The 14,148-nt window shown below is 35.4% G+C and overlaps 1 protein-coding gene across 10 annotated transcripts in view; it reads right to left on the bottom strand.

The window, feature by feature from the left end:
• The window catches only part of ATXN2 (ataxin 2), a 113,617-nt gene that overhangs the window by 73,946 nt on the left and 25,523 nt on the right, over positions 1-14,148 (bottom strand). For 6 of the 10 annotated variants that reach the window (XM_056821749.1, XM_056821747.1, XM_056821748.1 and 3 more), the window contains exons 1-2: positions 3,660-3,713; positions 2,907-2,978 (exon numbers count right to left, since the gene is read on the bottom strand). In XM_056821749.1, the coding sequence (XP_056677727.1) occupies positions 2,907-2,978; positions 3,660-3,692 (105 nt within the window). In that variant the 5' untranslated portion in view covers positions 3,693-3,713. Of the gene's footprint in view, positions 1-2,906; positions 2,979-3,659; positions 3,720-4,798; positions 4,836-14,148 lie in introns of those variants that run through there. The other 4 variants (XM_056821752.1, XM_056821754.1, XM_056821756.1 and 1 more) reach the window with 1 other exon arrangement.

Genomic DNA, 14,148 nt, shown 5'->3' with positions numbered 1-14,148 from the left:
ATAACAAGAAAATTCAAATACTTTCCAGGTGAGTAGTCTGATCTACTGGCTCAACATTTAAATGGAGGGGTAGTTCATTCTACCATTTTAAAAAACAACCCTGCTCCAAAAAAAAAAAATAATCTCATCAAAAAGTTTTAAATATTTAAAAGCAGTGCTGGTCCTTATTAGCTTCTTCCTGATACCACCTCAATAAGACTAGAAGAAAATAATACACTGAGTGAAAAACTTATCTACCATCTACATAGTAATTTACAGTTTACCAAACATAACAATACTCATACTGGTTCCTCAACAAACCTCTGTAAGGAAGCAACAGAGGGCATGGTACTCTTCAGTCAAGAGTTGTTACTAAGACGTGAAAAAAAAAGAGAAAGAGAAAGAGAGTCAGAGATAGAGAAAAGATAAAGAGATAGGTTTCTGTAAATCAAAGATGATTAGTGAGTAAATTCCAATTAAAGTGGCTAGTGAATATCCTATAATGAATCACTGTTAAGATAATAAGAGTTTATGCTTAAAGGTTGTTCTTACTTTTTAAATTATGGATCCAACAGTCATTAACATTTGTGAATCTTAAACCTGATCAGACTCTACTTCAGAAGATTTGATTAAGCTATTTCCCATTTTCTACAATGTAGGTACTTAGTCAGGAATGTATTGCAAACTTTTAAAATTTACTCCACCCTACTCAGACAGTGCCTATGGGGAAGATAAAGTTGTAAACTCCTTACTGAACAATGAAAAGTCCCCAGCTCATACTTATAATGAAGCAAAAACCCTAACCTAGGTAGTCTATTTTTAGATCTAATACAAAAGGGTGCTAAGTACCTATAAAGGTTAAATTAATCACTAAAAGGTCAAGCAACTTACAAAAGGCAAGCTTAACAAAAGAGATGTGAAATACACAGAAGATAAAATATACCCAGAGAAGGTGAGAACTAAAGAGTGATGAGAACTAAGAATGGGCAGTCCTGGGAAAAAGCGTCTACTGTGATTGGTAGATGTGAAAATTTAGGGGAGGGGACATAAGAGAAAAATCTCTTTAAAAGGAAGCGAAGGAACAAGTTCAAGGCAATTGAATTCAGTTTGGAGGCTAATTTCTGTTCGGAGTGGAAAGAACCCAGCTTGAAGACGATCTTGTGGTGAGTGATGAAGACTGACTAGTCTCCCTTAAGGCCTAGGCCCTTTCTACTATTCTCTCTCTCTCGCTCTCCCTTTAATTCCTTCATTTGTATTAATTAAAATCTCCATAATACCCGCTGACTTGGGTATTTTCATATTTGGGAATTTCCCCATGGCAACCACTTATTTTTTATTTAAATCAAGACACTAAAAATTATCTTTACAGTTTGGCCGAAACCGTTACAGTTTTGGCAATTCATAGTCTTGGAAACCCACATTTTCGTAGTTACACATTCATAAATACTTCAAAACACAAAGAACAGACTGAACAAATTGTGATATCTGTTAGTGATGGAATACTATTATGCTAAAAGGAATAATGAATTGGAGGAATTCCATGTGAACTGGAACATCCTCCAGGAATTGATGCAGTGAAAGGAACAGAACCAGGAGAACATTGTACAGAGACTGATATACACTGTCGCACAATCAAATATAATGGACTTTTCTACTAGCAGCAATGCAATGATCCAGGACAATTCTGAGGGACTTATGAGAAAGAATGTTATCCACATCCAGAGGAAGAACTGTGGGAGTAGAAACACAGAAGAAAAACAACTCCTTGATCACATGGGTCAATGGGGATATGATTGGGGATGTAGACTCTAAACGATCACTCTAGTGCAAATATTAATAATATGGAAACAGGTCTTGATCAATGACAAATATAAAACCCAGTAGAATTGCTCATTGGCTATAGGAGGGGAGTGGGAAGAGGGGAGGGAAAGAACATGAATTGTGTAACCATGGAAAAATACTCTAAATTAATTAATTAATTAAACTTTTAAAAAGCACACAAAGAACAGCATAGAAGATAATTCAAGGAACTGTGAAATCCTACTGTGGAATCCAAGAGCGATAAGACTTGGACAACTGGGGTTAAGTGACTTCCCCAGGGTCACATAGAACCCAGGACCACCTATATCCTGGCTTGGCTCTCTATCCATTAAGCCTCCTAGCTACTCCTCTCACTATACCTTTTTTGGTTTTGATACTGAACTTGTAATAGCAATAGCTAAATTTTGAAATTATAGGCACAAACTATTAAAATGGGTCTTAATAAAGTAGCATTAGATCAAAGGTGTCGGACTCAAATAAAAAAAGATCCCCATAGGTAAAATATCAACTTAGAAAACCACAATCTGTCTATGTTGTACTGTAATTTTTGGTGAACATTTCCCAATTACATTTTAATCTGGTTTCAGCACTCTGAAGTTTGGCTGGCTTGAGAGACCGATACTTCTGGCATAAGGCAACAAACAAGAATTAGAACAATTAAATCTATTTAAGCTATACAAGCAAAACTCAGCAACAGAGCATCAAAAATGGAAAATAGTAATAGAAAAAAGCACTCCTTTGTAGAGCACTTTTAGATTTTCAAATCACTTTACATGTTATCTCATTTGATCCTTAGAACAATACTACAGACCCCTATTTTATTCTACCTAGTTTACAAATGAGGACTCTGAGGCAAAGGGCTCTATTAAAAGTAGCATGCCCAGGATCACAGAGCAATCAAGTGTCTGAAGCAAAAGGCAAGAATTCAGTGCTTCCAAATAGTCCCAGAAAGGTCAAAGATCAAAATTATAAACTACTAAATTCAAGAATCTTAATTACAATTCAATATTTTTCAATTAAGAAACAATGCCACAAATGCAGGAGTTTAGAAATAAGTGTTTCCAAAAAAACTTCACAAAATGGAAAATTCTTTTTTTTTTAATTACCTTAGGGCTATATGTTTTAAAAACTCCTTCATATACACCTCCATTTTTCACTTGTACTTCACATTTGGATCCCTAAAAACAAATAAAAAAATCAAAGACATATGACTACTTTTATCTCATTTACATGTTTCAAAATCGATCATATAGTACATGAAATAATTTTTTTTAAAATAACCCTTGCCTTCTGTCTTCTAATTGATACTATGTTTTAGCTTCAAGGCAGAAGAACAGTATGGAATAGGCAATGCAGGTTAAGTGATTTGCCCTGGGTCACATAACTAGAAGTATCTGAGGCCAGATTTAAACCCAGCACCTCTTATCTCCAAGTCTGAAGCTCTATCCAATCAGTCTTTTATATAAAAGATTTTGGTACAATTTTGGGGTCAGGGAAGAGACCATACTGAATGAATGAGATGCAAAGAATATATTTTATCTCAAGTCTAAGTCCACAGCATATCTGTCGGTTTAAATAGAAATATTTTCAATTTAAATTTATTTTAATCTGGCAATATCAGGGATAAAAGAATATGAACCACTTTAAAGAATTCCAAATGCCAACCTTAGTATAAAGAAAAATCAGGTTTTAGAACACTTTATATATTGTGTTATATATAGTACTTCTAATCTAATTCACTTTCAAACTGTCTTATAAACATCACCCTCACTTTTTCTTAAAGAAGATCCAGATAAAGTAATGGTTTCAAGTATCTTTTCACTGAAAACACAATTTTAAGAAATATTGTGAAAACTTACAACAACTGATGTAAGTATATGAACCATTCTCATATTTGCATAGATGCCATCAAAAGAAATCTGGAATGTAAAAAGAATTAGAAAGTTACATTTGTGTACTTTTATCAATTGCAATAAAGTTCAGAAAATTTTACTTAGATTATAAATTAAAATCAAGGTTCTTACTTTATTAAAGAATAGAAGCTCACATATTCACAGGCAAATTTGCACAAATGAATTCAGTGTTAGATATTGATGGGGACAGACAGCTGGCAATAAGAAGGTACTAATGTAAACAAAACCCTCATAATCTTAAATCTTGCATTTCTCACCAGTTAGCACTAGTTAAACATCGATTACAAAACCTGTAGTTTCAGCATTAATCAAGTATGAATTGTAGATTGATCAGTTACCCATTCTGTATACTGGATCGTTAATATTCTATACTGGGCATCAGCTTTGTGCCTAATCTGTTTTATTAAGTACTCATATTGTTCTATATTAACTTTAGATAAGAACTATAAGATATAATTATCTATAGTAGTTCCCCAATGTACAGCATCCCACTCCACTCCCACCCTGCACTCCCTGCCCAGTGATACCTCTCCCACAATGACAAATGATGGCAAGGTGGACAATGGGGGAAAAAGGGGCCTGAACACTGGGGACTCTGGCATTCCAGAAGAATCCCCCAAACCTGCACACATTTTTTATTCCCTATGACATATATGTCAAACCCCAAAACACCTCCACCTAAGTTTGACCATGTCCATTTTGTAGGGTTTTCAGGAAAGTTAAAGATTTCTCTGGAATGGGAGATGACTAGTCTCCAGATCCTGATAAATATGCCCGATACACAGAGAGAAAAAGCTGCTACTCTACAGATAAAGTTGCTACTCGATTACCTATTGGGCTACTCCAACACCCTGAGAGTTGTTACTTTACTCCATCAAATTGTGTTAATATTTCTCATAGTAACAATTTGTATTTGTTAAAACAAAGGTAAATTTATTAAAATTGAGACATCTCACTTAATTATTGAAGCCAATGATGTCTGATATATGACTTAATCCTACCCTAAAACTAACAAAATCTGTGACCAGAAGGCCCTTTTCAAGAAAGAAAGATACAAGGAGAGAAGTCTATTCACATTTACTTACCGTAGACTGAGGAAGTCCTTTGCCACTGCTTCGGCCCCTAAAAAGATTTAATATGTGTTAAAAATTCAACAGAATATAAAAAATTAGAAATAGAAAATATTTAATAATCCAGTTGAAATTAAGTTAAAGTTAAATGAGAGTTTACAGAATACCAATAAAAACTTTTTGTCTTTGATGAGGCTAGGCTAAGAAGGAAGACAGACTGAACTGAATTTATTTATTTATTAAGTATGCATTATATCAGACACAGTGTTCAAAGTAGCTAGTTTCTAATTTTTCAACTGAATTGGGAATTCAAAGAAAGACAAAAAAATTAATTCACTCAAGGAAAATTCAAACAGGGAAAACAATATGCAAATATAGCAATTTACAAACAAGATAGAAACAGGATAAACTGGAGGTAATAACAGGGAAGCACAGTAGCATTCAAGGGGATCAGGAAAAGTTTCTTCTAACTGGTGGGATTTGAGCTTCAATCTGAAGGAATTCAAGGGATCCAGAAGACAGCAATGAAAAAGGAAAGCATTCTTCTAGGCACAATTAACAGCCAAGGAAGATACAGAGTCTGAAAACAGAATCTCTTCTTAATGAAAAAACAAGAAAGCCAGCAGTATGTCTGCATGTATGTGTAAAAGGACTAGAGTAAGGTATAAAAAACCTAGAAAGGTAGCAGACAGCCAAGTTGTGAGGGGCTTTGAATGCCAAACAAGATAAAATATTTTATTCTGGAAGCTTTAGGGAGTAACTGGATTTGATAAATAACTAACATTTATTTAGCTCTTTATGGTACTGTAGAGTACAAAAAAATGTAGAGTACAAAGTACTCTACAAATACTGTCTCGTTTGATCCTCACAACCACCCTAGGATGTAGATGTGATTAACCCTATTACCTCTATTAGTATTCCTATTTTATAAAAGAAGAAACTGAGGTAGAAGTTAAATGATTTGCCCAAGGTCCCACAACCAGTAAATATCTGAGGCAGGAATCCAAGCCCTGAGCTCTACTCACTGTATCATCTCCTAACTGAATAGGATCATGCATATGGGCACAGACTCAAGTGTGGGAAACATGACCAAACTGACTTTGAAGGAAGACCAATTTGATATTTGGAGGGGAGATACACTGTGGTGGGTAGAAACTTGAGGCAGAGACCACCCACAAGGCTATACAGTCATCCTTTGCTCTATCACAGTTCACTTATTGCAGTTTCACTGTATTGCAGTTTTTTAAAAAAATATAATTCTTACACTTATCTCAGCACACCATTGGCTGATGGAATGAAAGATGACCAACCACAGCACTGAGTTCTGTATCCTGATTGGCTCAGTGACTATAGGTTAATAAAAGTGTGGGAAGTGTTTATAAAGCCTTAAAAATTATATAATAAAATAAATATAACTTGCTACTGCACAGATTTTCACCTATCATAAGGGTCTCTGGAATTTAATTCCCGCAATAGGTAGGGGATCACTCTATACCAAAAGAGTGGGCAGCTGTCAGAGAGATGGGAATAGGGTAGAAGAGAGATGTTAATAAGGTCAGAAACATTACTTAGCAATAGACTGGATATGAAAGGTGAGAGAAAATGAAGAGTTGAGAACGACACTCCGGTTTTGAGTCAAGGTTAAGGATATTGGTATACTTCAAAACAGGGAAGTCAGGAAGAGGGGAGTTCTTGGGAAGGGGGAGAAGATAATGAGTTCACTTTTAGATACTTTGAGTCTAAGATGCCTGATAAGCAGTTGGAAATGCAGAACTCCATGGAGGTCAACAGAAAGATTAGGGTTGTATACATAAATCTAAGAATCATCAGCATAGAGATGATTATTGAATCCATGAGAACAAAATATTACATAGGAAAGAGAGAAGACACAAAGGGGAACCATGGAAGACACTCATAGTTAATAACAGGTTCAATACAGATAAAAATCCAGCAAAGAAAACTGAAAAAGGAGCATTAGACAGGAAAGAGGCAGACCCCTTTTGGGTTATATTCAAGATTACAAAGACCATTTTGGAATATCTACAGGAATATGGTACAATAGGTTATGGAGAGGGCAAGTCAGGAGACTTGAGGGAACATCAATATGGATCCTAGTGAGCACAAGAATCAGGGGGCAGAAAGACTACTAGCTACACACTAAATTCTTTGAGGAAGTAAACAAAAGGATATAGATTGGGAAACAAAAGTTGTATAGAGTAAGTCAAAAGAAGTTGTTGAGTGATGGTGACCGAGGCAATATCTGTTAGAGTTAATGGGGAGCAGGGAATATTGTGATTCCTTTACCACAACCAGTAATTAAGGGAAGAGAAAAAGCATAGCCAAGGCTTGAAAGAAAGCCAGAGAAGCAATATTACCAAGAGAAGGAAGCCAAATTTCAGTGTTGGAGATGGAAGGGAGTAAAAAAATGGGCAGTTGAGAATGGGAAACAGGATTTGTACATTGGTAGCCAAAGATTCTAAATTACTGGTTAAGAAAAAAATAAAGGTGGGGGCAGCTAGGTAGCTCAGTGGGTTGAGAGCCAGGCCTAAAGATGAGAGGTTCTAGGTTCAAATTTGAACTAAAATACTTCGTATCTGTGTGACCCTGGGCAAATCACTTAACCCCCTTTGCCTAGCCCTTACCACTCTTCTACCTTAGAACCAATACATATTGGCTCTAAGACAAAAGATATGGGTTTAAAATTAAAAAAAGAAAAGAAAAGAAACATAAAGGGAGGAAAGTATGCTAATTGTTTGAGGGTTTGTTTGTTTGTTTTTTTAATTGTAACCTTCTGCCTTGGAATCAATGCTATATATTGGTTCTAAGAGAGAATAATAGGAAGGGCTAAGCAATGGGGATTAAGTGATGTCACAGGCATCTAGGTGTCTGAGGATAGATATCTTTATCTATATCTATATATATTTTTTAAACCTTTACCCAAGGCAGAAGAGTGGTAAGGGCTAGGCAATGGGGGTCAAGTGACTTGCCCAGGGTCACACAGCTGGGAAGTGTCTGAGGCCAGATTTGAACCTAGGAGCTCCCATCTCTAGGCCTGGCTCTCAATCCACTGAGCTACCTAGTTGCCCCCAGTTACCATACTTTTAAATATATCCTCAGAGGGGGCAGCTAGGTAGCTCAGTGGATAGGCCTAGAGATGGGAGCTCCTAGGTTCAAATCTGGCCTCAGACACTTCCCAGCTGTGTGACCCTGGGCAAGTCACTTGACCCCCATTGCCTAGCCCTTACCACTCTTCTGCCTTGGAGCCAATACACAGTATTGACTCCAAGATGGAAGGTAAGGGTTAAAAAAAAAGTATGGTAACTATTGAGAATGAGTCTAGGCAGAGTTATCAGAGTTTAGGAAAAGACCCATTGAAGACAGTAGCAAGCAAGTTATTAGACCATTCTGCCATATGTACCTATACAACAATTCTAGTCAACCTCTTCTCTTCACTGGCAGAGCCACAATCTTAATTCTGGCATGCATCTTCCTTCATCTAGACTATTCCAAATCCTTGTCTCAAGTCTGTCACAATTCCAAGCTATTCTTCATATAGCAGCCAAAATAACTTTTCATTAAGCACAGATTTGCTCATATCAACCCAGGCACTCGAAAAATTAATTTTCCTATTTACCCCCTGCCTCTTTAGAATTCCTTTCTTTTAATAAAAATTCAAACAATACCTCCTATAGCCTTCTAGCACCTTCTTCCCTCCTTACACAGCTAGTAAACTCTAAGGAAGGATTTGAACTCAGGTATTACTGACTCCAGGACTCTATTCATTCCATATATATTTATATACTTGTATTTTCCTCATTAGAATAAGCCCCTTCAGAAGAGTCAGTGAAAGTGGCTAATAAATGTTTGCTGATTCATCAACTAATTTTTGTTTTTTTAAACCCTTACCTTTTGTCTTAGTAGCAATTCAAAGAAGAGTGGTTAAGAGCTAGGCAATGGAGGTGTAAAGTGACTTGACAAGTGTCACACAGCTAGGAAGTATCTGAGGCCAGATGTGAACCCAGAACCTCCCACCTCCAGATCTGGCATTCTATCCATTGAGCTATACCTTCACTACCTCTTCACCTGTTTCTTTTTTAAATTTGGTTTTTAAAATAGCTTATCTGTTCATTTGTTGTGTAAGGCCAGTTACCAATCAATTTTTTAAATGTGTTCCCCAATCCTCAAAATGGGGATGTTTATTCTTTCATAAAGATTTTAAGGCAGGTACTTAAGGGATATGGATACTTAGCATCTATTGTAAGACAGAAGGCTTTAACAAATTTTTTTCAAGGCAAAAATGTTATTTTTTTACAAATTAAGGATACCTTTGTCAGCATACTTTCATTAATGTTGCTTACATAAAGTTCTTCAACTTCTTTACATAATCTAAAACTCTCTACTTTAATTTTTGCCAGACTACTTTCCAGTTTTCCCAGAAATTCTTGTCAATAAGTAATTTTGAGTTCTCAGACTTATGAATGTTATTCAGTTCAGTTTTTTCCTAATTCTTCCTTATCTAGTCTATTCCATTGCTGTTTCCATATTGAGCTAGTAAGTTTCAATGACTGTTGCTTTATAGTATAATGAAGTCTAAAAATGTTATCACCTTTTCATTTTCAACTACTCAAGATTTTAGATCTTTGTTTTTAACCAATGATTTTTATTATTTTGTTTAGTTTCACAAAATTTACGTCACAAACACAGTAGTATGGATGGCTCAAATGAGGGATTTTTCAGCCTGGTGAGGTATAGACATTTGGTAGCATTAGCCAGCAGACAAAATGAGGATGGATGATGTGAGAGTAGAAATGAGACAGGGAAATCTTCTGGAGAAGTTGGGAAGGAACAGAATCACTAAGCCATTCCACTCCTAGTTGAATACTCCAAGGAGGGCCATCATCAAGTAGAAAATGCCCATATACACCAAAATATTTGTAGCACCCTGTTTTTTGTGACAACAAAGACCCAGAAATACAAAGTAAATGCCTGCCCCAAAAATAAAGAATGACAAAACAAAAAACAAAAAAAATAAATAAAAAATAATTAATTCAAAAGCATGGAAAAAATCCATGAAATAATGCAGAATAAGCAGAGGTTAAAAAAAAATTGCACAATGATCACAATAATGTAAACCTTAAGATCTACCCTCCCCAAAAAAATATATACATAGTCAATGTTGCAAAATTACAAATAGCCAAGGCTTCCAAGAAGAGATATGAAAAGATACCCTCAACTGAAAGGAAGGTAATAAGCATTTATGGCATTTACTATGTGCCAGGTACTGTGCTAAACTGCAGAGCAAAGGTGGGAGGGTCCACAAATGTAGTACATTGCACATATTTTCAGACTTCTTATGATGTATTACTGAGCATTTTTGCTAAATTTGTCTTTAATTTTATTGTAGTGGTTATATGGGGAAGGGAAAGCTACTAGAAAAAAATTTGGCAACATAAAAAGAACCAAAGTTATCAATAAAAAATTTAAAAACCAACAATGCTAAAAAATATATATTTCCAGTCACTAGAGAAATGTACATTAGAGTAATTCTTCAGTTCCACTTAACATCTATGAGATGAACAAAGTTGACAAGAAAAGGAAAAATGATAAATCCTAGAGGGGCAACAGGAAAACTATACCCTAATGCACAAATTAGTAGAGCTGTTAGTTGGCCCAGTCATATTATATAGCAATTGGGAACTATGACCCCAAAGTTACTGAACTGTATACATTCTCTGACCCAGAAATATGAGATTTGTATATCCAAGAGCTCAGAGAAGAATAGAGCCCACAGATAGAAAAAAAAATTGCAACTTTTTCTGATGGTGAAGAACTAGAAACAAGGAAATAAATGCTCCTCAATTGGGGAATAGCTGAACAAACTACAATACCTGCATGCAATAAAATATTGTACTATAATCAGTATAATTACTATGTGTATTATAATCACTATAATTTAATTATCTCACCTATCCAATGAAATCATATTTGTAGAGCACTTCACACAGTGCTTGGCACAGAGTAAGCACTATAAAAGTTAGCTGTTATTATTATTAAATGATGAAGGATTATTTCAGAAAATACTAGGAAGACTCATATGTATTGAAGCAGAGTGAAGAGAGCAGAACCAAGAAAACAATTTATACAACAATACTTGTAAAAATTAATAACTGTGAAAAATTCAAGAACTTCAAGGAATTTTGACAAAGTGATGGCCTGAGAATAAAGACTGTTGAGATCTGTATTTTTCTGGAAATGGTCAATGAAAGAATTGTTTTTGCTTGACTATTTTTGTTACAGTAGTTTTGTCTTTCCTTCCCCCCCAAAAAAAATAGGAAAGAGGAAAAAATATTTTTATTCATTGAAAAAACTAAAAATTAAACAAAAAAGTTAAACTCTACAAAATGATAATAAAGTTTCACTCCTTAATAAGAAGTATGAGAAGAAACCTCCCTTTATCCACTACACTGCATAACTCTGTAGTTGTGGGAGACTAATGTAGCCAGTGATATTGAGCATTTTCCTTATATTGTTTAATTTTGGTGAATTATTCTCCACTCCCCTGCTCCCACCCTCTCATCCCCACCTCCATTTTATTCTTTGATATGGGGAAAGGATCTCAGGGGAAGGGAGAAACACTGGAAAATGTAGATGATATAAAAACATGACAATTTAAAAATATTTTTTCATTAAATGAATTTATGACCAAGTTTGATTCCCTGCAAAAAGAAATGAAAAAAGCTCTTCTCTTCAATCTTTACAGAAGCAGGTAAATATGAGATAACATTTAGCACAGGGGTCCCCAAACCTTTTCCACAGGGGGCCAGTTCACTGCCCCTCAGACCATTGGAGCACTGAATTATAAAAAAAAAAAATCTGTATACCGCTGTCTGGGATATCGAAGGCTGCAGTGCTGACTGTGATGGGCCTGGCACACCTTGCACAGATCCATAAGCGCCACCACTACACCTGGCAGAAGTATATACAGTGCAGAATCCCCTCCCCCAGATCGCTGCTCACCATGCTGACATCTTCCATTGTGCAGCAACATAATCCTTTGTGCAGTGCCTTGTTCTAAGGAGCCACACAAAGAATTATGTCACCAGAAGTAGTACTGTATGGGAGCAACACCACACTTTGCGGCTCCCCCACATACAATGCTCCTCTTACTGACCCTTCTGGAAGTGCAGTGGGAGCCAGATAAATGGCCTCAGGGGGCCATAGTTTGGGGGCCCCTGGATAGCGGATAGAGCACTGAACTCGACCCAAGTTGAAATTCAGCCTTACTTACTAGTTGTGTGACCATGAGGTCTACTTGTGTCCCCAACTGTAAAATGGAGGTTTTATCTACCTCAAAGAGTTGTTGTAGGGATCAAATAAGATATCTGTAAAATACTTAGCACAGTGCCTGTCACATAGTAGGAGCTTAATAAATGTATGTTCTTCCCATCTCCCTTCAATAGGTATGGAATATTACATTTAATATCAGATTTGGTTAATGTGTTGATTTAACTCCACAGATTTTCTATTTTTATTAAAAAGGATTACTAGTGAGGGAAGGACAAGAATATATTAGTAAATGTGATATAGAAAAAAATTTTAAGAAGTTTTAAATTTTAGAAATAAATTACATTTGAAAAACATTTTCCTCTCCCTATCTCCCTTCATCTGAGATTACCTCCAATTTGTCCTGTCTCTTATCTTGTACAGTTATTCTGCATTCTGTCTCCCTTGCTGTAGCTATTGTTTAGTCATATCCAACTCTTCATGACCTTGTGAACCATACTGTCCATAGTTCTGGGCAAAGATACTAGAATGGTTTACCATTCATTTCCTTCTTCAGTGGATTAAGGCAGAGAGAAGTTAGGTGCTTGTTCAGGGTTACACAGCTAATGTCTGAGGCCAGATGTGAACTCAGAATTTCTTGACTCTTTTGCATATTGTCTCCCCTTTTGCCTTTTTGACTGTCTCTTAAAATTTCTCATAAAAACACACATTATTGAGCTGTTACTTTGGTACTTTTGTCATTAAAAACAATAAAGTTTGGTTTTTTGAGCTACTTTGAGAATACACTTTAAAAAAAAAAACCTTAGCTTTTGTCTTAGAATCAATACTGTGTACTGGTTCGAAGGTAAAGGGGGTGGGGGGTGATTGGCCCAAGGTCACATAGATAGGAAGTATCTGAACCCAGAACCACATTCCTAGGCCTGGCTCTCAATCCACTGAGCCACCTAGCTGCCCCCCAGAACAATATACTCTTATTCAAGATTCATAGTATATTAAACTACTTTTTTTTTATGGTCAACAAAAAAAATATATTATTATTACAAGGTTCTCCTTTGGGCAACATGATTTCATTGCAAATTCAACAGAGATGTGCAAAGGAAAGTGATTCTTTAAAAATATATTTGATTTTTTAATTTTTTATTTAGTTTTTTAAGGTCTTATATGAAGAAGTACATTTTGTAGGAGCAAAGAAATGAAAATGAAGTCGATATCCATCAACTGAGAAACAGCTTTTAAAAAGAGCACATGAATGTGCTAGAATGCTACTATGCCAGAAGAAAGAGGGAATATTAAAAATTCAGAAGCATAGACTTATATGAATTAATACAGAAATAATCAGAACCAAGAAAACAATAAACACTACTATAATTATGTAGAAAAGAACAACAACCTGAATAAATCTAATGATCAGCAAACTTAGCCCTGAAGGACTGAGAAAATACAGCTCACACCAAAAAAGGGGGACAAAAATGTGGATGCAGAAGGCTATATAGCCTATCCACTGCAGTTGATGAGTTATAGTTTTGTTGAAATGCCTTCTTCTCTCTTTTATACTATCTCTGCAAAGGGAGACATAGCTTGCTTGGATAGTGGAGGAATAGAGCACTCACATTCATAATGTGAAAACATTAAGTATCAAAAAACTAAAACAAATTTAAATATATGAATATATGATTTTTACCTCCAGATTACCATACTTCAATTCTCATGGTAAATGGCTGAAACCTACACTGAGATTTAGCATATAATTAAATCTTAGAAATTTACAAAAGAAAGAATAAAAAGTACTATATGGTAAAATTTAACCAGTAGTTTAAAACATATACTACCATTCACTCTAATTTACCCTAGCTGATAACAGAAGTAAAATGATTATGTACAGCAGCAAGAAAAAGAAGAAAAACAACCTAAAAAATCAGTTCCTGGAAAAGAACAATTGTGGATTGTTTGTTTTTTTTTTTTAGTCATCTGAAATTATAGCTAAGGAGCCATTTATCTAAGTAACTGGAATTAAAAATATAAAATGTGGCATAGTTTTCATATTTTATAAGAACTGGTGACTGATGACATAGAACCAGTCA

Source organism: Monodelphis domestica, chromosome 3 (assembly GCF_027887165.1).
Source record: "Monodelphis domestica isolate mMonDom1 chromosome 3, mMonDom1.pri, whole genome shotgun sequence".
NCBI classification, from domain to species: domain Eukaryota; kingdom Metazoa; phylum Chordata; class Mammalia; order Didelphimorphia; family Didelphidae; genus Monodelphis; species Monodelphis domestica.
Note: the sequence above shows the minus strand (reverse complement) of the source record. Positions and strands in the feature narration are given on the sequence as shown.